The sequence below is a fragment of the Cannabis sativa genome, chromosome 3 (assembly GCF_029168945.1).
Source record: "Cannabis sativa cultivar Pink pepper isolate KNU-18-1 chromosome 3, ASM2916894v1, whole genome shotgun sequence".
Lineage (NCBI taxonomy): Eukaryota > Viridiplantae > Streptophyta > Magnoliopsida > Rosales > Cannabaceae > Cannabis > Cannabis sativa.
The window spans coordinates 50,274,638-50,295,936 of record NC_083603.1 but is presented as its reverse complement, the minus strand read 5'-3'; the positions used below and the strand labels follow the sequence as shown (position 1 = coordinate 50,295,936).

The 21,299-nt window shown below is 32.1% G+C and overlaps 3 protein-coding genes and 1 long non-coding RNA gene across 4 annotated transcripts; 3 read left to right on the top strand and 1 right to left on the bottom strand.

Annotated features, from left to right (window-relative positions):
• Positions 1–6,035: 6,035 nt before the first annotated feature.
• Positions 6,036–11,075, top strand: LOC115709633 (alpha-mannosidase I MNS5). Its single transcript, XM_030637782.2, has 16 exons — positions 6,036–6,162; positions 6,369–6,582; positions 6,878–6,920; positions 7,001–7,066; positions 7,157–7,218; positions 7,377–7,476; positions 7,665–7,847; positions 8,494–8,542; positions 8,629–8,808; positions 9,056–9,176; positions 9,283–9,364; positions 9,453–9,538; positions 9,659–9,759; positions 10,021–10,162; positions 10,263–10,413; positions 10,588–11,075. Exons 1-16 carry the CDS (start codon positions 6,084–6,086, stop codon positions 10,816–10,818), a joined length of 1,890 nt encoding a protein of 629 aa, XP_030493642.2. The 5' UTR covers positions 6,036–6,083; the 3' UTR covers positions 10,819–11,075.
• A 1,220-nt stretch (positions 11,076–12,295) lies between these two features.
• On the top strand, positions 12,296–13,661 carry LOC133035472 (uncharacterized). The gene is made up of 3 exons (XR_009686673.1): positions 12,296–12,647; positions 13,071–13,214; positions 13,340–13,661. It is a non-coding gene; the product is annotated as an uncharacterized LOC133035472 (long non-coding RNA).
• A 29-nt stretch (positions 13,662–13,690) lies between these two features.
• Positions 13,691–15,155, top strand: LOC133036149 (uncharacterized). The gene is made up of 2 exons (XM_061112644.1): positions 13,691–13,804; positions 14,071–15,155. The coding sequence occupies exons 1-2, from the start codon at positions 13,691–13,693 to the stop codon at positions 14,776–14,778; spliced, it is 822 nt and encodes a 273-aa protein (XP_060968627.1). The 3' UTR covers positions 14,779–15,155.
• Positions 15,156–15,438: 283 nt separating this feature from the next.
• LOC133035785 (uncharacterized) lies at positions 15,439–18,565 on the bottom strand. The gene is made up of 4 exons (XM_061112038.1): positions 17,969–18,565; positions 16,858–17,893; positions 16,192–16,700; positions 15,439–16,044 (listed from the first exon to the last, which is right to left on the bottom strand). Exons 1-4 carry the CDS (start codon positions 18,284–18,286, stop codon positions 15,598–15,600), a joined length of 2,310 nt encoding a protein of 769 aa, XP_060968021.1. The 5' UTR covers positions 18,287–18,565; the 3' UTR covers positions 15,439–15,597.
• Positions 18,566–21,299: the final 2,734 nt, after the last annotated feature.

Here is a 21,299-nt window from a genome sequence, read left to right as displayed (position 1 = left end):
AGCATTCCACTAGGGTTAGGTTTGAATTATTTGGCATTAAAATAATGAAAATATCAGTTTAAATTGCCTACAAAAGTGGCTGGGCCATGCTTAGTGGATTTGGGCCTCACTTTTTGCAATTTTTGCAGTTTTATCTTTTCTGCATCTGATTTTCTCAAAAACGCCAATTTTCTAATTCAACCATTTAAATGCCAATTCTAACTATTTAATAACTATAAATAATTATTAAATAATATTGTCATTTATCATATTTATTAATTGAACCATACAAAGTATCATAATTAACAAATATGCCCCTAAAACTCTTTCTTTATAATTTCGCCCTTACTTAGTGAAAAATTCACAAATAGACATAGTCTAAATTGAGAATTATAATTGATTAATCAAAACCAATTACATGAGTCTTACAAGCAATATTATCTCAACTAGTGGGGGGACCATGGGTCTATATAACCGAGCTTCCAATAAGTAGATCAAGAATTTATTACTAAAATTCACTAACTTATTAATTCTTCGTTGAATCCACGCATAGAACTTAGAATTGCACTCTCAGTATATAGAATGCTCTATATGTTCCACCATATAGACACATCATTAGTTATCCATTGTTATAATCCTAATGTGATCAATGATCCTCTATATGAATGATCTACACTGTAAAGGGATTAGATTACCGTTACACCCTACAATGTATTTTATCCTTAAAACACTTGACCCCGTATAAATGATATTTCAGCTTATGTGAAATGAGTACTCCACCATTTATGTTCGTTTGGTCAAGCTCGAAGGAGATCATCCTTTGCTTACTATTCGCCAGATAGAAGCTATAGATTCCATGTTTATGATAGCGCTCCCACTCAATTGCACTACCGTGTTCCCAAAATGTACGTATCACCCTGACCTAAAAGTAGGCTTAACTAACAAATCAAAGAACACGAATAGCCTTTCAAGATTGAGCCTAATCATAACACGATTAAGAACATTTGATCTTGGATCAACTAGGCGATATTGACTTGAATAGATATTACGGTAAGTTTAATAAATCTAAGTCAAAGTTCAATATCGGTCCCTTCCGATGCATACTCCATGCATCCAACCTGAGCTTTACTTTAACCAATGCTCTGGAAAGAACATAGCACTTCTCCAAATGCAAGTAAACTATGTTGTAGATTATCATATCAGTAAAACCCTATGTCTGATAAATCTAGGAAACTTTATTCACATAGTCATGTTTACTTTCCAATGTGTTGACGGCACAATAAACAGGATCAAGTATGTGAAAAGGGTTTCAGATGAATTCATACATTATGTACATATAATCATGAAATAAATCATGTGAACCATGAAACATTAAATGTTATTTCTGATCTATATTAATAAGTAAATCTGATTATATTGAAATGAGTTTTATTTAGGGCATAAAACCCAACAGTATGGATGACTTATATATAGAGCTTATAAGGAATAAGATATGGGATGTAGAGTAATGTGTAGCAACGCCCAAAGGGACGAGAGAATTAGAGTGATGATACAAAGCTTAAATGCAATATTTGTGTTGAGTGTAGTGGTATTTATAAGGCTCAAGTTAACTACATACACGTCCCACTAAATATGCTAACTTAGAGTTGAACCATTAATTAAATATATGAAGAAATAAACTAGATGACACATGGTATCCTAGAACTTACTAGATACCATTTCGGTTAAAGAATTGTTCAAAGGTGGAGAGTTTGTTTCAAATAGCCAAGAAGAGTACACCTTTGTTATTGATTTGACTTTTCTTCTATTCAAACTATCAACTATTTTTACTAAATTTTCTCTTCAAGTTACACATATATGGCTACTTCCCAAAGTTTAAGGAATAAATCTTTTGTCACTTCACTAGAAAATTTTCTCTAGGTCCTCTACGATAAGATTTGGTTCTTCTGTTACCAAAATTTTCTCTCTCTCTCTCTCTCTCTCTCTCTCTCTCTCTCTCTCTCTCTCTCTCTCTCTCTCTCTCTCTCTCTCTCTCTCTCTCTCTCTCTCTCTCTCTCTCTCTCTCTCTCTCTCTCTCTCTCTATGACTCCTAATTAATGTGCCTAGCTGTATACAAATTACATCTTCACTCTAATCATTGAATTAATCTAACTAAACATGGCATATAATTCACGTATGAGCCTAGCTAAATATTTACTATATTATAATTCAAATTTATGTCAATCAACCTTATCACTTAATAAGACACACATCTAGTATCTTAGGATCTATCTACCGACTCTCTCACTCTTAATGCAACATAAATAAAATTTTAAAAACATTTACCATTATTTACACAATTAAATATCACTTAATAATCAAAATAACTCTTAATTATGTAAGCCAAATTCGTAAAGAATATAATTCAAAACCTATAATAATTAATGAAAGTCCAAAAATAACTCATTTCTAATAATACTCGTATTCTTATTATTTTTGAGACTAACACACATCTTATATAATTCTGAAAAATACTATTATGTTTAAGAAGCTAACTTATTTTATGCAATCACTATTTCCACATCGAGTCATCTAGACTAACGTAATAGAAAATAATAACTAAATATTTTGATTATTACAGTGAAGTATAGATTTATTTGCTGAAGTAATTTTCTAGTTTCTTTTATATTTATTGAAGAAAATAATAATCAAACTTCAATGTAAAATAAAATTTAATATACCATTTAGTTTGATAAGTTATTATAAAATAATGTGTTAATTTATATTTAAAAGTAACTAAAATATAAACTTTTTTTATAGAGTAATTTTGATAAGATTCTAAAGAAAAAATACTCATTTATTTCTCACAAGTAGTATTATTGGGTCTTATTTTTTAAGATGATCATTTTAATATGTGAGAAACATATATTTTTTAGGAGTTTTTTTATTTTTACACTTCAAAATAATTTTCTTTACATTTTTACGAAATTCTACATAGAAATTCCTATTGCAACTAGCTCTGCAACCTGAATTGCAACAAAAAATCGTATAGAAACCCCTATTGCAACTAGCGCTGCAATCACTTTAGAAATCCAAACAGTAAATTTGAAAAAAAAAAAAATTTAAAGAATAGTATATGGGGTAATTCCCCTATTTTTTATCATCAATGAAAAAAAATGATTGAAATTAAAAAGCAACATTTTAATTTTTTATTTATATTCTATTATCAAAAAGTAATTGAACTATAAATTAAACAAAATTTAATTACAAACAAACTTTATGTGTTATTATAAATTATTTTACGATTTTATACTAAAAAGTTATTCAATAGTATACTAAATATTTAAATAAACATTTTTTGTTATAATTTAAAAGTAATTTTTATGTTTTTTTTTTATCTTGGTCAATCAAAATACTTATAACAATTCATATATAAATACTATAAATGACTGAAAATATGTATTAATTTAAAAAAAAAAATGTTACTATAGTATACAAAATAGAATATGGTAAATTATCCTATTATATGACAACTAATAAATTTTTAAAATAAATTTCAAGCTTATCAAAATGTATTTTTTTTATTTTTCTAATAATGTGCAAAAAAAATTATTATTGTAAATAATAATTGACTGACTATACAAAAAATTAAACAAAAAATAAAGGGAAAAATAAAAAAGAAAGAGATATACATATATGATTGGGCTTTTTTTTTTTTTTTTTTTTGAAGAAAAACGTATTTCATTAATAGAATAAGTTAGACCTCACGGTCATTACATAATAAGTTTAACGGGATGGTACATAGTGGGATATCACCAAATAATTTGTGGGTAAACGCCCACTTAGCCACATTATGGGCAACAAAATTACAAGTCCTGCTAATATGAGAGAAAATACAACTCAAAAATAAAGAAGAGTGACTATTACAAAAAGAGACATAGTTTCCAATAACCCAATGAGACTCCTTCCCATTGAGAGCATTGATGACTACCCTCGAGTCGCTCTCCACAATGACAAACTTGGCATCAAAATCCGAAGCAGCAGAAATAGCCAAACAGCACGTCCCCGCTTCCCCACAAAGAGCATCAGAAAAGTCAAGACAAGACGTATGATCTCGAACCACCTCGCCTAAGTGGTTCCTGGCAACAACTGCTATACACATGCTATCAAACCCCACTTTAACATCGCAATTCAGTTTGATCCAATCTTGAAGGGGGGAGACCAACACTCCTTCAGGCAAGGGTCAGGGGAAAGGAAAATAGTAGCATGTAATTCTGCAAAAGAAAATCGAATAGAGTCAATGCACTTCTTCACATCTAAAGTGAGATTATTATGAACCTTCTCATTTTGAGTGCGCCAAATGGTGTCGACCACAAGTGAGGCATACAGGAAAACCTCCTCCACATCGCGCATGCAATTTAAAACGAGTGTTCTCACTCGTGCGTTGTTAGTAAGTTAGTGTGACTTCTAATATTATTAAGGCTTTTTCCAGTTGGAAATTGCCCCAGAAAATAAGGCAATTATTCGTGGACTATTAAGGTGAAATCCTACATACATGTGCGAGCATTCAAAGTGGTCTACTGCCTACTGTGAACATTCAAAGTGTTCTAGAAAGAAACATGCTATCATTCAAAAATTTCATAAAGAAGATGTGATTATTCAACAAAAAGGTAAATCCCCCCCCCCCCCCCAAAAAAATGACCTATTTTAGTCCATATAAAGACAAATTCCCATTACCCAGAATACCGTCTTTTATTTTCATGCAGTTTTAATCAATAAGACCCAGAATGCATTTAATTATCCAAAATTATTTTACAAAAAACTGAGAAATAGAGAAAACAACCTTTGAATCTGAAAGCCTGGTTTTGTTTCCTGAAAAGAAGTTTGAATCCAATTCCGAGAGTTTGAGCAACAAATGATCCTTGGAGAAATTTCTAGAAGTGGAGTAAAAATTTGAAAAAATTTCAGAGTAAAATGAAAATGAGAGGGAAAAATGAAACCCTCATTTTTCGTACTTGGGGCTTTTATAGGAATTGTGGTCCCACATTATGATCGTGACACATGGTGTTGGAAAACCAATAGTTGCCTCATCGAACGATTGTCACGAGACAAGCCTATAGAGACGCCGAAGGGTTTTGATGTCATGACATCTTGGAAAGATTAACATCATAATTACCAATTGCCATTTCATAAACCTCGAGAAGGTAATCAAATGTCACCCATGATGTGACTCAACTCGACTATCCCTCGAGATAGTTTCGCCGTGTGATAGACAACTATCATCGCGAAACTAGGAGCATGTGTTATAGTGCAAATTTTTTCCTAGAAACACGAGCACAATCTCGTATATATTTGACACGTGGACCCAATTTCCAGTTGGAAAAATATGATGTGTTAATAACTGCTCCAGTAGAGCTATCCTCACATGACCGAAACTTGCGAGAAGGTGTGACCAAGACAAGGTCTAGTTTCACATTATGCGCAGCATAGTAAAGTGGAAGCAGAATCAAGAGAAGTCACCACGAGTCGCCCATATATTAGTTATATGCGAGGACTAAATGATTCTTCCCTGCATCCCACGTAAATATCGCATCTTTACAAGCATCTTGTTCGAATGACTAATGTGTGCGACAATTCATCTTGAACCTGTGAGTTTAATGTTGTCTATGCATGAACACTCAATATGTGACTAGTATAGTCCCATGTGTTCTATCTTATAAATGACCTCGAGGTTTTGTGGTCCAACGACTTTATATGCGAGTAACACAAGAGAACCCGCAAGTTAATATCTTATTGAAGAAAGTGAACAATTAATATGCAACTTCTAAAGTTGCATACGTTCCGATATTAACTAAGAACGGTCGAAATTGTTTTCTCATTTATCCTATAAATATTTTCTATTTTAACTAAATGTGATTAATGTTATAACGGTCCTGTTTGATCAATATATAATTCAAATGATCACTTGCTTCTTATATAAACTAAGGAGACTATTTTATATAGTTATTTTCATTTTATTATTCATTATTATACTTTGAGTATTGTCACTTTTAAGTGAAAACTCAGAGTTGTGTAAATGAGTGCTCTTGTTAACTTGAATACTCGTGATTTTTGCGCAATTTTTGATGTTGTCTATTTTTCACAAACAACAGATTCCATTGTCCAACAATCTCCTCAATGATACCGGAAGTCACACTAAGAAAGGTGAGAAAAAGCCCCTCAATTACGACAATATGCATAACTATATCATGTTCATTAAAATTCTGTTTATGAATTTAATAAAATGTATAATTTTTTTAAAGAAATAAAACGCATAAATTAAATATAAATAAATTATTATATATTACATGTAAATAAAATCCTAAATAGAATATCAAACACACCTCATCCTTTCGTGGATGCATTCGCAGGTCCAGAACACCGGCTTTGGGGTTGGTTTTGTGATCTAATATTATCTCACTCGCTCACCTCGAAATTAAATGCAACTATGGTGCCCAACAAATCTCTAAAATGGGTTATACTTCTTCTCCTCATCTCGATCTCTCTCTTACAAGTTTCTTGCTCCGATCAAAACCACGTTTATGCAACTAAAAAAAGACGAATGAGAGAGAAAGTCCGTAGAATGTAAGCTAATTCATACGCTTCTTGAATCCAACCACCTTAATTCTCATTTATTTGATTCATCTACGTTCTGGGTATTCATCATGAAAAGAAAAATCATTTTTTTCTTTCTTTTTCATGGTGTATGGTTGGTTGCGTTAGTTGATGCTTTGATTTTGTTCTTCATGAAACCTTGTTTTAATGAAAGTGTCAAAGAAAAGTTCAGATTTTGATCACATAACGCCATGAGAAAACATCTCCCATTTGCAACTAATGAATTGGGTTACAGAATGACTTTAATTGTTTCTTCTCCTTTCAGGTTCTATCATGCATATGACAACTACATGAACCATGCGTTTCCGGTTAGAATCCTCATTCTCAAGGTTTTTGTCTAACCGTGCTATCATTGCGTGTTGATGTTTGTTTTCTATATTGTTTGCAGCATGATGAGTTAAAGCCTCTTACGAAAACTTTCACTGATTCCCTTAGTGAGCTTGGAAATTTGAGGGTAATGTAATGGTTATAAGTTCATATTATATAGCTTCTGATTAGATTTAAAAGAATATAATTGTAAATTGTTCACCGTTTCTATTTACAGCTTGAACACCTACCACAAGACTATAGCGGATCTGCCCTTACACTAATAGAATCTTTGTCCAGGTACGAGATAGTTCTCAATATGGATACAGAGTTCTTTTCAATATAAGTAGTTTTGCTCCAGTAAATGCAATGCTTTTATTTTCACCTTGTAGCGTTCTTTAGGCCACTTATACCAATTTGTTGGATTGCCAATCTGATGTAAACAAATTCTTTGACAGCCTTGTTATTATGGGAAACAATACAGAATTCGAAAGGGCTATTATTTGGCTGTCTGGAAATCTGAAATTCAACGTTGATGCAAGGATAAATCTTTTTGAGGTATTTAGTCATAGAGTTTTCTAAAAAGGCTTTGATCTGGTTGATCCCAAACAGAAAAATTCATTTAGGACTGTTCAAACCATGGCAAGGGTGACAATAATTGTAGTTTATTTTATTTTTGTGTGAGTGAACAAGCAAGTTATGTTTGAAGTGTTTAATGATGCTCATGTCACTTGGTCTACTTGTAGTGCAACATAAGAGTTCTTGGAGGACTTGTATCTGCTCATATGCTTGCAACTGATTCTACAAACAGGTTGGTTCAAGGAGCTTATAAGAATCAACTACTCATTTTGGCTGAAGATCTAGGGAAACGTTTGCTACCAGCTTTCAATACGCCAACAGGATTGCCGTATGCATGGATCAACTTAAAGGTACTACCCAATTGTAGTTTGTCATTTTTGTTTATCATGATCCAAATTTTATTCTGACATTTGGATACACACACCATTGAACATGACTTTGCTACCTCTAATTTGCAAAAGGATGGTATTGGATTGGGAGACACTTGTCCTGTTATGTGCCATCTAATTGTAAGAAAATGAGTTAACTTTCATGACTTCCCTCAGTAGAGCCATATCATAAATTTAGTTTCGAGTTGTTCTTTTATGTTTGTGTAGATTACCGGTTCAAATAGCATGTGTGTAATGAAATTAACCAATGGCCACTGATTGACTGTAATTTGCATCATACTTGATGCCTATTGTTTGAGTGGAATAGAAGTTGAATTTTTATGGGAGGATGTATTAACTGCTGAATTTGACTAAACGGCAATATAATTTTGTTGCAGTAAGTATCTTTCATGGAGCACATAAGCTAATGCATGGTCAAATTGTCTTGTGTCTGTTCAGTATATACACAGAGAAATCTGACACTAAAAACTATGTTTGCGTTATTTCATCTTTTTTGTTCTTCTCAAACAAAAGATTTCTTAAATTCCAAATGTATAAAAACGTTTGGTTGTTTTGTTTGTAAGAAGGATATATGACTCTCTGCATCAATGCGAAATTCTGTGGACAGTATGGAGTGATGGAGAATGAGACCACTGAGACAAGCACTTCAGGGTGTGGTGAGAGGCTTATCCTTTGAGTTTTAAGATGAGGACATTCTCTGATATGCTTTCCTGAGATGTACTGATTTTTGTTGTCGATTTAGGTTCTCTAATTCTTGAAATGGGAGCATTATCACGGTTAACCGGTAACCCCAGATATGAATCTGCTGCTTTACGTGCTCTCCACAAGCTGTGGAGTATGAGAAGCTCATTAAATTTATTTGGAACAACACTGGATGTGATAACTGGGGAATGGATTGAACATTCATCCGGTATTGGGGCTGGTATGTCTTACTTGGACATCGATCTCTTTATTTATAATTTAATTAATTTTTAGATAACTGGTTGTGCTTCGTTGCGGACCTGAATATGCAGTTTCAATATATTAAAATTAGCTCAAATATATAGTGGGTGGAAGAAGGAAAGGTGTGTGGATGGGTCAGAGTATTCTGTCCCAGAACCTTTCAATTTTTAAATGGACCTGGATAAATGTGGTAAGTCTCTGATATTCAATTATGTGTTATCATACAGGAGTTGATTCTTTTTATGAGTATCTATTCAAGGCTCACATTGTTTTCGGAAAGGAAGAGTTTTGGAAAATGTTTCACTCTGCTTATGTCGCTGTGCAGAAATATTTCAGACATGGTCCATGGTACTCCATTCATTTCCATCTTTACTGAATACTATCCTTTACTTGCCACACTGTCTCTGCAATATAAAAGCTCTTTTATAGTGTAACGATTGTAACAACAAATTAGGTACCACGAAGCTGATATGAGGACAGGAAAAGCAACTTATTGGCAGCTTACTAGCCTTCAAGCGTTTTGGCCTGGCCTACAGGCAAGTAGTAGAGACCTGTCTATACATATTGAAGATTTGAAACCTCAGAACGAATATTCTAATCTTTATATAAAAATTTGATCATCAGGTTCTTGTTGGGGATGTTGCAGCAGCAAATTCATCACATCGGGAGTTCTTTTACGTTTGGAAAAAGTTTGGAGTGCTTCCTGAGAGGTAGTGTTCCTTTGTTTTTGCTATAAACTCTGTATTCAATAAACTGTTCAGCTATGGTAACACTTAATCTAAGAAGAAAGAAGAAAAACAGTTCCTAATACTACTTTTAAAACCATGCAGGTATTTATTAGACCATCAAATGTTGCACCCTACTGAAAAATATTATCCCTTGCGCCCTGAATTAGCAGAGTCAACTTTCTACTTATATCAAGCCACCAAAGGTACGGTTGTCATTATAATATTGAGTCCAGCTTAAATCTAATCATTTTAGTAATCTGAGATGATATTTATTGATATCAAGGCCATTTAGCAATGAAGATGCTAGCAGAACATTAGTGCTGTGGACATTATTACTCCATACTTATTTTGACCATGCATGCTTTCAACTTTCAAGCCTATTATGTACATACATTGTTTACAACTCCTAGTTATTGCTCTGATTTTGACTTCATTAACTTAGTACTGCCCTTCGCATTGTTCAGATCCATGGTACATAGAGGTGGGAGAATCAATAGTAAATTCTCTTAATTTATACACCAAAGTTGAAGGAGGGTTTGCTAGTATTAGAGATGTGACAACTATGCAGTTGGAGGATCATCAACACAGTTTCTTCCTCGCTGAAACGTAAGCATTGTATTCACCCTTCCAGTACAAGAAAGTAAACATGGTACAAAAGTTTACGATATTCGCATGCCTTTGGGATTAACACATCTGTTTTCTGTAGGTGCAAGTATTTATATCTTCTGTTCGATGATTCATTTCTGGTTAATCAGAACTATATTTTCACGACTGAGGGTCACCCCTTACCTGTTTTAAGTGCTTGGCACGAGAGACTTCCGGAGGCTTACATCTCTACCAACTGGACTTTTGTAAAGGTGTTTATTCTTTTTTCTTTTTTTCTACCAAAATCTATTAGAATAGAGTACCTAAGCTCTAATAAAATGTCTGTCCTGCAAAATTTTCTTTTCCCTGCATGAGATGATTTCACTTGGACTTTTCCCTGGAAAATTTATTCTCGACTGCACCTGATGTCTGAATTGATTTTGCAGAAACAAAAGCATGTGAGGCTGGCAAGTGCAATGTCTATGCAAGTATGCCCTGCTAACACGCTTAACACCGGAGAGTATGGTAGCCAACACATCGAGAGTGCTTGTCATGTTGCAGATGCTCGTAACGACCACAGATGTTTAAGTGATGAAGACTGTGGAGTTGATTCAACCAATTGTAGGCGAAGATCTTGTAGCATAGCTGGTTATTGTGGGTTATGGTTGTTCATATGACAAGGATAGAAATCAGAAATTCTTTCTCAAGCAGAATAATAGATAAATGACACAAACATAATACTAAAAAGCTGTAATTGGCACATATGTAATCTGTTACCAATTTCTCACTGGGATAACTTCAAAGGGAAAAAGAGTATAGGAATATACATGTATCTGAAGGTCATTAACAATGCAGTTTGCTATTTATTATTTAACATCATGTATTGGTATTGAGTTTGACAAATAAAAGTTTTGCCTTTGAATTTTGAGTGACAGTTTCATGAAGTCCAATTCAATAGTAGGGTGATAGAAAGGCCATCGTGTTACATTTACATGGTGTCTGAGAAGTGATAAGCAACTCTATTTAAATGGTGCCAAATGTTATTATTCAAATATTTTCATTTTTAACAACTTAATTTTAATTATGGGTGTATTTGTTGTTTTTTAAGATGAAAAAGAATATCTGAATAATAAATATTATATCTAAATCTAAATATTAAAGTATTTACATAGTTTATTTTTTTCACATATAGGAACACTTCTTAATGGGTATTACTTATTGATCGGTACTAAACAAATTTAACTATAAATATTAATTTTAAATATATTAAACTATTAAATTTTAGTCCGATAGCGAATAATAAAAGAGAAATTTGAATATTTATGCTTGATTTAGCTACTTAATTAAAGAAAATATCAAAAAAATACTTATTTTTACACTATATCAAAAATATGTTTATTATATATATGAAAAATATTTAAGTCAAACTCAATTTTTTTATCATTTTTTTGCCGAAAGCTTTTTTTTTTATTATTTTTTCTCAACTGATGGAACAACTCCGGTCCATACAATGTAAAAATAAGAAATTCGTCTAATTAAATAAAAAAATTAATTATAAAAACTCAATTTTTTCTAATATTACCTATTCATGGGTAATACCCATAAATATGTAACCATTAAAAGTATACCCATATAAATATACTAGGTGATTGTTACGTGCCAAGCCACGTAGTGTTAGTTTTATTTAATATTTTAGTTTTTTATTTTAATTAATAATTAAAATAGTATAATTATTTGAACGATTTGTTTTATAAAAATAAAATATGTCTCAGTATATTTAGTAAGTAAACTATAGTTGTGTTATAATAATGTATGTTATTAATAGTAAAATGTACATTAATTTTCTAATTGAAAAAAGTTCTATTATCTCATTTCATATCTAATAATAGCTACACAACTATATATTTATAGACTTTCACATTCTTTGCAAATTACTAATAAGCACCAATAATATTTTCATATTCTAATATTTTTCAACCTTCTCCTCTTGGTGGTAAAATTAAAAATAAAACTAAAAATAAACACAAACATATAAGGTAAATACTAATTACAGCCCATTTTATCTTGTGGAAATTACCTGTAGTATGGATTTTTATTAAATGTTTAGATAAATATGGATAAATTTTAATTTTAGGTAAATTATGGTATTTTTCTATTTTAAATTATTATGTGGGTTTTCTTTTCCATATTTTTAACTTTTTTTTTTTATATTTTCCAGAAAATCATTTTCTCTCTTACCTCTTTGTCTTCTCCACCACCATTGTTTCTCTTCACCTCTCTGTCTTCTCTTCACCATTGTTCCATCTTCACCATTGTTTTCTCTCTTACCTCTTTGTCTTCTCCTCCACCATTTCTCTTCACCGTTGTTCCATCTTACCTGAAGAGGAGGCATCGATTTACGCCGTCGAAGCGAAAAGAGGAGCCTATAAAACATCGTGAGGTCCCGTCGTCCCTCTACGTCCTCTGACCCCTTTTCTTCGGACAGCCACCTCTGCCCTCTCCTCTGGTTAGTTTTCTTGCTTCTACTTTTCATGGAACTGTTCAACTATTAGTTAATGCTCTGCAAGTGTTTGATAAAATGTTTTAAAAGACCCAAGAAAAATAATATGCTTCTGCATTGAATATCCCTTCTTCTCTACTCAAAGTTGACCCAAGCCATCGCTTTCATGTCTTTGCATTTAAATTGCATTTTGTACCTAACATTTCATAACCATGATAAATTTAAAGCTTCTCTGAGTTTAACTTTCAATATAGGTGTACAGGATTTAGTTTATAGCTTGTAGAGCACACTTATCAATCATTTAATCGCGAAAACATTTTTATTATGTAACCTTCCCTTTGTTGGGTAACCAACATGTAAGGTTGTGATTTTCCAAGTCATGCCATTAGCATTTGATTATACCTTTTAATCTGAATGTTTCTATTTCAGGGTTGGGTAACACTACAATTGACCCGAGATCCCACCTTTGCAAGAGGATTCTTGTCTGCTAGATCTGTCACTGGGTTTCTTTCAGATGTTTATTCTGTAGCTGCTGATGAAGTTGGGAAAATTTTTGTTATTGCTGATGAAAGGGTATGTATCTATCTACAATATGGTGTGCTTATCTATTCTTTGAGCTCCTATACACATGATAAATTTGTGTAGCATTTTTGGTAACCTGAAGTTGAATTACTCACTGCGAAGTATTTTTGGAGCAGGCAGATCTTAGCAAACCAGAGACAATTCCTGTAACGTTGGTTGGCATTCACACTGTTATTGATTGTGCCACAGGGCGCCCAGAAGAGCCTATAAAGACGGTAGGATATAACTAATAATTTTCTCTACAGTAGTTTCATATTGATTGGTTTTTGCATTCTTTTTATGCTATATTTCTTTTTTCCTAAAAACAAGTAGAGGAATTCATGTGTCATTCAGCAAGCTCAGTATATATCTTTATGGTAAAGGTGCAAATATTGATTCCAGACCTTTGCTAAGCAATCATTTTTCCCTTAAACTAAGCTCTTTATTGTGTCTTCTTTATTTTTCATGTCATTAATCATATTTAGAGAATGTATTCATCTGATTTTGAATCTCCGAAGAAAACATCTAAAAATACGCAATCCCCTTCTTCTACTCGTGGTGTGAAAAGAAAGTGCATTGGTGAAACATCTAAATGGAACAAGGTTTTTTCTAATTATTCTCTTAACGTACCAGGCTACTTATTTTCCATGCTCTTTTATTTAATATCAGTTTATTCATGATTTATTTTCAATGATCTTTTATATTGAAATTTAATATTAGTTCATCTTAGACTAGACTAATTTGAAACTTTTATTTATTTAGATTTAAATTTACCTAATCTTTTTTTCCCTATTATTGTAGCTTACTTTTAATAATTTACCAGGTTACTTTTAATAATTTATCAGGTTACTTTTATTAATTTATGCAGGTTCCTCAATATATGATATCCCAAACAAAGCGATTTGGAACAAAAGTACAACCTTTCAATGATCTCTCAGTAATTTCTGACTTGAACACTACTTTCACTAATAAACAGAAGGAGCTGTTTAAAGCAACACCTTTTGGACATTTTTTAAAATTTCCAAAGGATCTTAAATTTCAAGCTCAGTTAGTACATCACATCATCTTGAGAGAGGTCTATTCGATGTCTGAAGATGTTGAGTTTTGGTTTAAGATAAATGGGACTATGGTAAGGTTCTCGATAGAGGAATTTTCCTTGATTACTGGACTGAAATGTCATGGTAACGATGATGATTCTATCTTTGTTGAGAAGGATGAGAGTTTAAGGAAAGTACTTTTTAAGGAAAGCAAGGGTTTGATAACAAAAAAAGAAGTTAGGAATGCTTTCATTCGGAAGAGAGCAAAAGGGGATGTTAATATGGTCAAACTTGGTTTGGTCCATTTTCTTGCTAATTTTTTATTTGGTACTGTTCCTGAAACCAAAGTGAGCAATTTCTTTTGGAATATTGTTGATTCAGATGATGCCACTTTTCAACAATTCCCATATGGTAAACTTTTATGGGAAAAATCTCGTCATTCAATGAGATTAAGTCTCATGAAAAAAGAAGAGATTTTTGAGAAGATGTTTGATGAGGAAACAGGAAAAGTTCAACCATATTCCTACAAACACACCTGAAAAGACTGAGAAGAAGAAAAAGAAGGATGTTGAAGAGGCACCTAGAAAACTTGAGAAGAAGAAAAGGAAGGTTGTTCAAGAGGCACCTGAAAAACCCGAGAAGAAAAAGATGTAGTAGTTTTATATTTTTTGTGTGAACATAAATTGAGTTCTTATTCTTAATGTCTCAGGCAGGCTCTTTGAGATTTCATACTTTGTTTCAAACACACCTGGTTACTTTCTTATATTGTTAGGTTACTTTGTAAAGCATGACAAACACACCTGGTTATTTTTTTTCCTAATCTTTTTCAATGAATAGGTGTCTTCTAATTCTTGTTTCAGTAATAAAAATTGGATTTAGTAATGATGAGCTGTATTATGTACCAGGTTACTTTATAAATCATAATAGACATGCTAAGTTACTTTTTTTTTTTATTAAATCAAGACATCAAATTTTATAAGTAAAAAAATTAAAATTATACTTGAAACAAAAACAAATCTGTATAAATTGAAATTTTAATGGTACCAGGTTAATTAATTTTCTTAATTGAATTTCAAAATACTGATATTAGGTTACTTTCTTATGTAGTTAGGTTACTTTGTAAAGCATGACAAACACACTAGGTTACTTTTTTCTTCTTCATTTTTTTTATTATTTTGTTTTAAAAAAAAAGTATTCAAAGTTTGATCAATATTCATTTAAGCAAAAGAACTAATGTTTTCCCAAGGTAAAGAATGTAACAAATCATTACAACCTTATGTAGTATGGTGTCCATAGTAACTTGTTCCTTTTTTATGAATGAATATAACGAGCAACATCCTTAAGTAAAAGTAAATGAATCATTCTCTTGGCTTGTGTGGCTTCTCCATAGGTGGGTTTCTGCACGTTTTTCTATTATGACCTGATTTGCCACATCGTCCACACTTCATAACCACTCTTGGCTCTCCCCGTGCTCTTATCCTTCTCCTCCTTGGTCTACCGGGAGGAATTTTTCCTTTTGGAGGTAGGACAAGTATGTCCAATTCTTCTGGTAGACTCCATTCATCCTCATGTGGCAAAGGATAAACTGTTTCTGCATAAGTTGCTTTCATTGTTTCAGTTTTGTAGTAAGCAGAACAAAACTCATAGCAATTTAGCCTTTTTTTTGCAATGACAGCAAGTGCATGTGAACATGGTACTTCATCTTCTTGAAACCTTCTACATGTGCATGTTTTCTCTTGAATATTGACTATATAAGTTCCTCTTTCTTCAATCACTTCTGAAAAAATAGTGTTGCATTGTCTCACCTGTCAAACATATGTAAAATAACAATAAAAAAAAGGTATTACAAATAATGTCACCTGGTACAAATTTGTTCAGTATATTAATATATCAGGTTACTTTATTTTAGTTTTCAAAATATAGTATTAATCAATTAAAAGCAAACAACATACCTCAAATTTAGTAGATTTTAGATAGTTCTCTCTCAATACAGCTTCAGCTTCTGATGATATCGCTGTAAAGGTTCCATTCGCCTCATTTCCATTAGTCCAAACCCATTTTTGTACAACGCTTCTTATGCATTCCAACATTAAGGTTATTGGCAAATTCCTTGCCGCTTTATTTGCTGCATTAATAGACTCCGCTATATTTGATGTCATCATGGTATATCTCCTTTTTGGTGAGTGAGATCTCGCCCATGTATGGTAACCTACTTTTTCTAAGTAAGGCCTTATACGGGCATCTATTTTGTCAAGAGCAGCCATATAGTACTCAAACCCAACCAATGTATATGCTTTTGCTGCTTTAACAAAGTTTATAGTCAAATCATCTCCATGGATATGAAGATTGGCCTTAATGTTGTTAAGTAGATGAAAAATGCATGCTCCATGGAAGACATTAGGGTATACTGTTTGAACAGCATTTTCGATGCTTTGATGTCTATCAGATATGATTACTAGATCTGCAAAAATAATTTTAGTGTTAGGATTTTACTGTTGGTAACATGGACAAAATAATAATTTTATTCTGAAAGTAAAAGTAACCTGGTACAAAAAAAATTAAATAGGTGACATTTTACAAGAATTAGAAACAAAAATAAGATAAATACAACAGATTACCTTTACGTTCTCCATATGTTTCTTTGAGCTTTGTGAAGAAATATTCCCAAGCTTCATCATTCTCTGAATCGCCAACACCAAATGCTAATGGAAAAATATTGTTACTTGCATCCATTGTAGATGCTGTGAACAATGTGCCTCGATATGAAGATTTCATGAAGGTTCCATCAACGACAATAATTGGTCTACAATGTTGCCATCCTTTGATGGAATGTGCATAGGCTAGATACAAGTATTTGAATCGATCTTTGTCATCTGTGGTCAAGCTAGTAATGGTTCCAGGATTTGCTACTTTTAACATATGAAGATACATTGGTAACTGTTGGTATGATTCATCTGTCTTTCCTCTTACCAATTCTATAGCTTTTTCTCTTGATCTCCAAGCTTTTGAGTAACTCATAGATACTCCATAATCATCAAGCATATCTTTCATGATATCATTTGGTGTGTGCACTCTCTTGATTGTCGTAAATTTTGTCTTGATGAGCTCTCCAATGACATTGCAATTTGCTTGTCTATGATCCTCCATGATGACTTCCAATGAGCATGTGTGCTCTTTCACATACTTCCTAACTTTGAAATATTCAGTATGTTTGAATGTAGAAGCTCTAACATACCATTTACAGTTCTCATCCACACAAGTGACAACATACTCTCTTGGTTCTGATCTCTTTGTTCTAAATTGAAAGTTGTTGATCATGGCATAGTAGCAAAGTCCAGATTTGAACATTTTTTTATCTTTGAAAAGTTGTCCTTCTACTAATGTTTGCAACTTGTGAGTTTCAATGATTGTCTTATCTTCTTCCCTTTTTCTTTTGTTTCTTGTAGTTTCTTCAATGATGAAGTCAGCAACTTCATTAGTATAATCAGCAAGTCTTCTGGAATTATGGTTACTTGAGGTACCATCTTCAAATATCTCACTTTCAATTATTGTTCTTGCTTGTAGTACCAAGGAACCAATCCCCATGTTGTGTATTGCAGCTTGATTTTTTTCTGAATGTTGGTAATGTGTTTGGATCAATTCATGATTAGTAACCTGTCACAAAAACTAAAGTTATTCTTTTAATTAACATATAACATTATTTCAAAATCATATATGTTTAATTGTTACCGTATTTTGGAATGAAGTATAATAACATTCTTCTATGCACAATGGTAACTCAAGTATAGAATTGCAACTCTTCTTCAAGTCTATGTAAAAAAGCACCGAGTTGTTAGTCAACATCTTTATCGGTGGCTCACTTTTAGTTACTTGGTATGAGATCTCAACATTGTCCCAAGTAGTGTTTATTTCATTTTTGATCAAATTTCCAAGATCAAATAATGAACAATTCTCTGGAATATGTACACCAGCCACTTTGTAATTTGAGTAGCAGTTACTTTCATTCCACTCTCCTCCATAATGAATTAATGCTTTAACAAAATTCATTCTCCAAGAAAATTACAAGTATCAGGTCACTTCCTGAAGCAAAAAGAAAAAATAAAAATCATTTATACAGATTTGTGGTATAAGAAACACAATCATATTCAAATTGTACCCACAACACAACGAACACAACCATATTCAAATTTAAAGTTCCAGGTTACATTCAGAGGCAATAAAAAACCCTAAGATTGAACTAGCAGGTGACTTTTTTCAAGGCATGGTATTTTTCTGCTATTAATTGCAGCCACAACACAACAAACACAACCATATTCAAATTTAAAGTTCCAGGTTACATTCAGAGGCAATAAAAAATCCTAAGATTGAACTAGCAGGTGACTTTTTTCAAGGCATGGTATTTTTTTGCTATAAATTGCACCCACAACACAACAAACACAACTATATTCAAATTTAAAGTTCCAGGTTACATTCAGAGGCAATAAAAAACCCTAAGATTGAACTAGCAGGTGACCTTTTTCAAGGCATGGTATTTTTTTGCTATAAATTGCACCCACAACACAACAAACACATCCATATTCAAATTTAAAGTTCCAGGTTACATTCAGAGGCAATAAAAAATCCTAAGATTGAACTAGCAGGTGACTTTTTTCAAGGCATGGTATTTTTTTGCTATAAATTGCATCCACACCACAACAAACACAACCATATTCAAATTTAAAGTTCCAGGTTACATTCAGAGGCTATAAAAAACCCTAAGATTGAACTAGCAGGTGACTTTTTTCAAGGCATGGTATTTTTCTGCTATTAATTGCAGCCACAACACAACAAACACAACCATATTCAAATTTAAAGTTTCAGGTTACATTCAGAGGCAATAAAAAACCCTAAGATTGAACTAGCAGGTGACTTTTTTCAAGGCATGGTATTTTTTTGCTATAAATTGCAGCCACACCACAACAAATACAACCATATTCAAATTTAAAGTTCCAGGTTACATTCAGAGGCAATAAAAAATCCTAAGATTGAACTAGCAGGTGACTTTTTTCAAGGCATGGTATTTTTTTTGCTATAAATTGCACCCACAACACAACAAACACAACTATATTCAAATTTAAAGTTCCAGGTTACATTCAGAGGCAATAAAAAACCCTAAGATTGAACTAGCAGGTGACTTTTTTCAAGGCATGGTATTTTTCTGCTATAAATTGCAGCCACACCACAACAAATACAACCATATTCAAATTTAAAGTTCCAGGTTACATTCAGAGGCTATAAAAAACCCTAAGATTGAACTAGCAGGTGACTTTTTTCAAGGCATGGTATTTTTCTGCTATTAATTGCAGCCACAACACAACAAATACAACCATATTCAAATTTAAAGTTCCAGGTTACATTCAGAGGCTACAAAAAACCCTAAGATTGAACTAGCAGGTGACTTTTTTCAAGATATGAGAGTTCTTTTGTTAAAAATTACAATCACAGCACAACACATTACTATGAGAACCAAAATAAAAACCTAAAATGAAAATTCCTTATCATTTTTCCTAAATAATATGTTAACTACATCAAGAATGTAATCAAATTCAATAGTTTGTTACCTTTGTCTATTTTGACTTCAGATTTTATTGATTTTCGTCATCGGCGGCTGTAGGATCATGAACAATAAGATGAAGAATGATAATCACACTAGAGGAGAAGGAAAGAAATCAGATGAGAATCGCAAGAAACTTGAGAATTCCCTTGAGCTGCTATGCCGAACATGAGAATTCCATTGACCTTCATATATTAAGAAACCTAAGATCAACCATATGAGTTGCACAGAGACAAAAGCACCAAGAATTTCAGAGAGAAATCGAAGGAGAAGGGAAGAAATCGTAACAGAGTGCAAGATGAATCGTAACAGAATTTCAGAGTTACAAGAATTGGTGAATTTGGATATTTAGGGTGGGTTTTTTATAAATGGAAATATCCTTTTATAGGTATTCTATTTTTTCCATTTTTTAAGTTTTTTATTTTTTTTTTCCAGATTTTAAGTTTTTTTTATAAATGTCCATATTTTTCAAAATGGTTTTAAGAAATTCCATATTTATAAAAAATTCCCTTTTATCTTCTTTTTATTTTTTATGCCCAAGCCCAAAAATCTCTAAACCAACACATATTCTTTTTAATTTAAAAAGAGAATATTAATATTTAAAAGATTGTTTAATTTTTTGGATTTAATTATTGGGTTTATTTGTTAACGGGAGATCAAACGTTAAATTTAACAAAATATTCTTTTATTTTTAAGTATATTCTGTTAAACAAGAAATGCTGTTAGATAGGTACTTTTAATATATAAAGATATATAAAAATATACACTCCACCTGATACACGCTATACCTAACAAAAATATGATAAAACTTATTCATAACTTAAAATGTAACATAAACAAAAACACTGACGGATCCTTGTCCTAAATGTCCATATTTAAGAATCTCATGAATAATAAATAAAACAGCATTGAAAAAAAAAAGAAAAAAAAAGAAGTGTAAGAATCAGTATGCTGTATGCATGGATACAAAAAAAAAAAAAAGAAAGAAAGGAAAAAGAAAAAAGTACAGACAAATGATAAGATACCATCTTCCACGAATCTTCCTTTGCTACATCAGTCTCACTTAAAAGTACTATATTCTCAACTCAATTATATATATATATATATATATATATCAGCAAAAACTATACATATTACATAAATATATAAATATATATTATATATGTAGCTTTCAATAATGAATGAATAATCGAAACAACCCATGAACTCTCTTTTGAGTCTTTGACTACTAGCACCTAAGGTTTCATACAATACATCCAAGTAAAAAAGCCTGTAACACAACAAATTTAAGACGAAGTTAATTATTAGAGCATGGGTAACAACGTAATTTCATTATAAGCTTTGTGATTTCCACGTTTTTGTAATACAAACAAATTACAATAACAGCATCATTTTTTGCCCTAACTACGGAAGGTACGTAAAAACTAAAAGGCTATAAAAAGTTAGATGCCGTTGTAGCCTTATGGG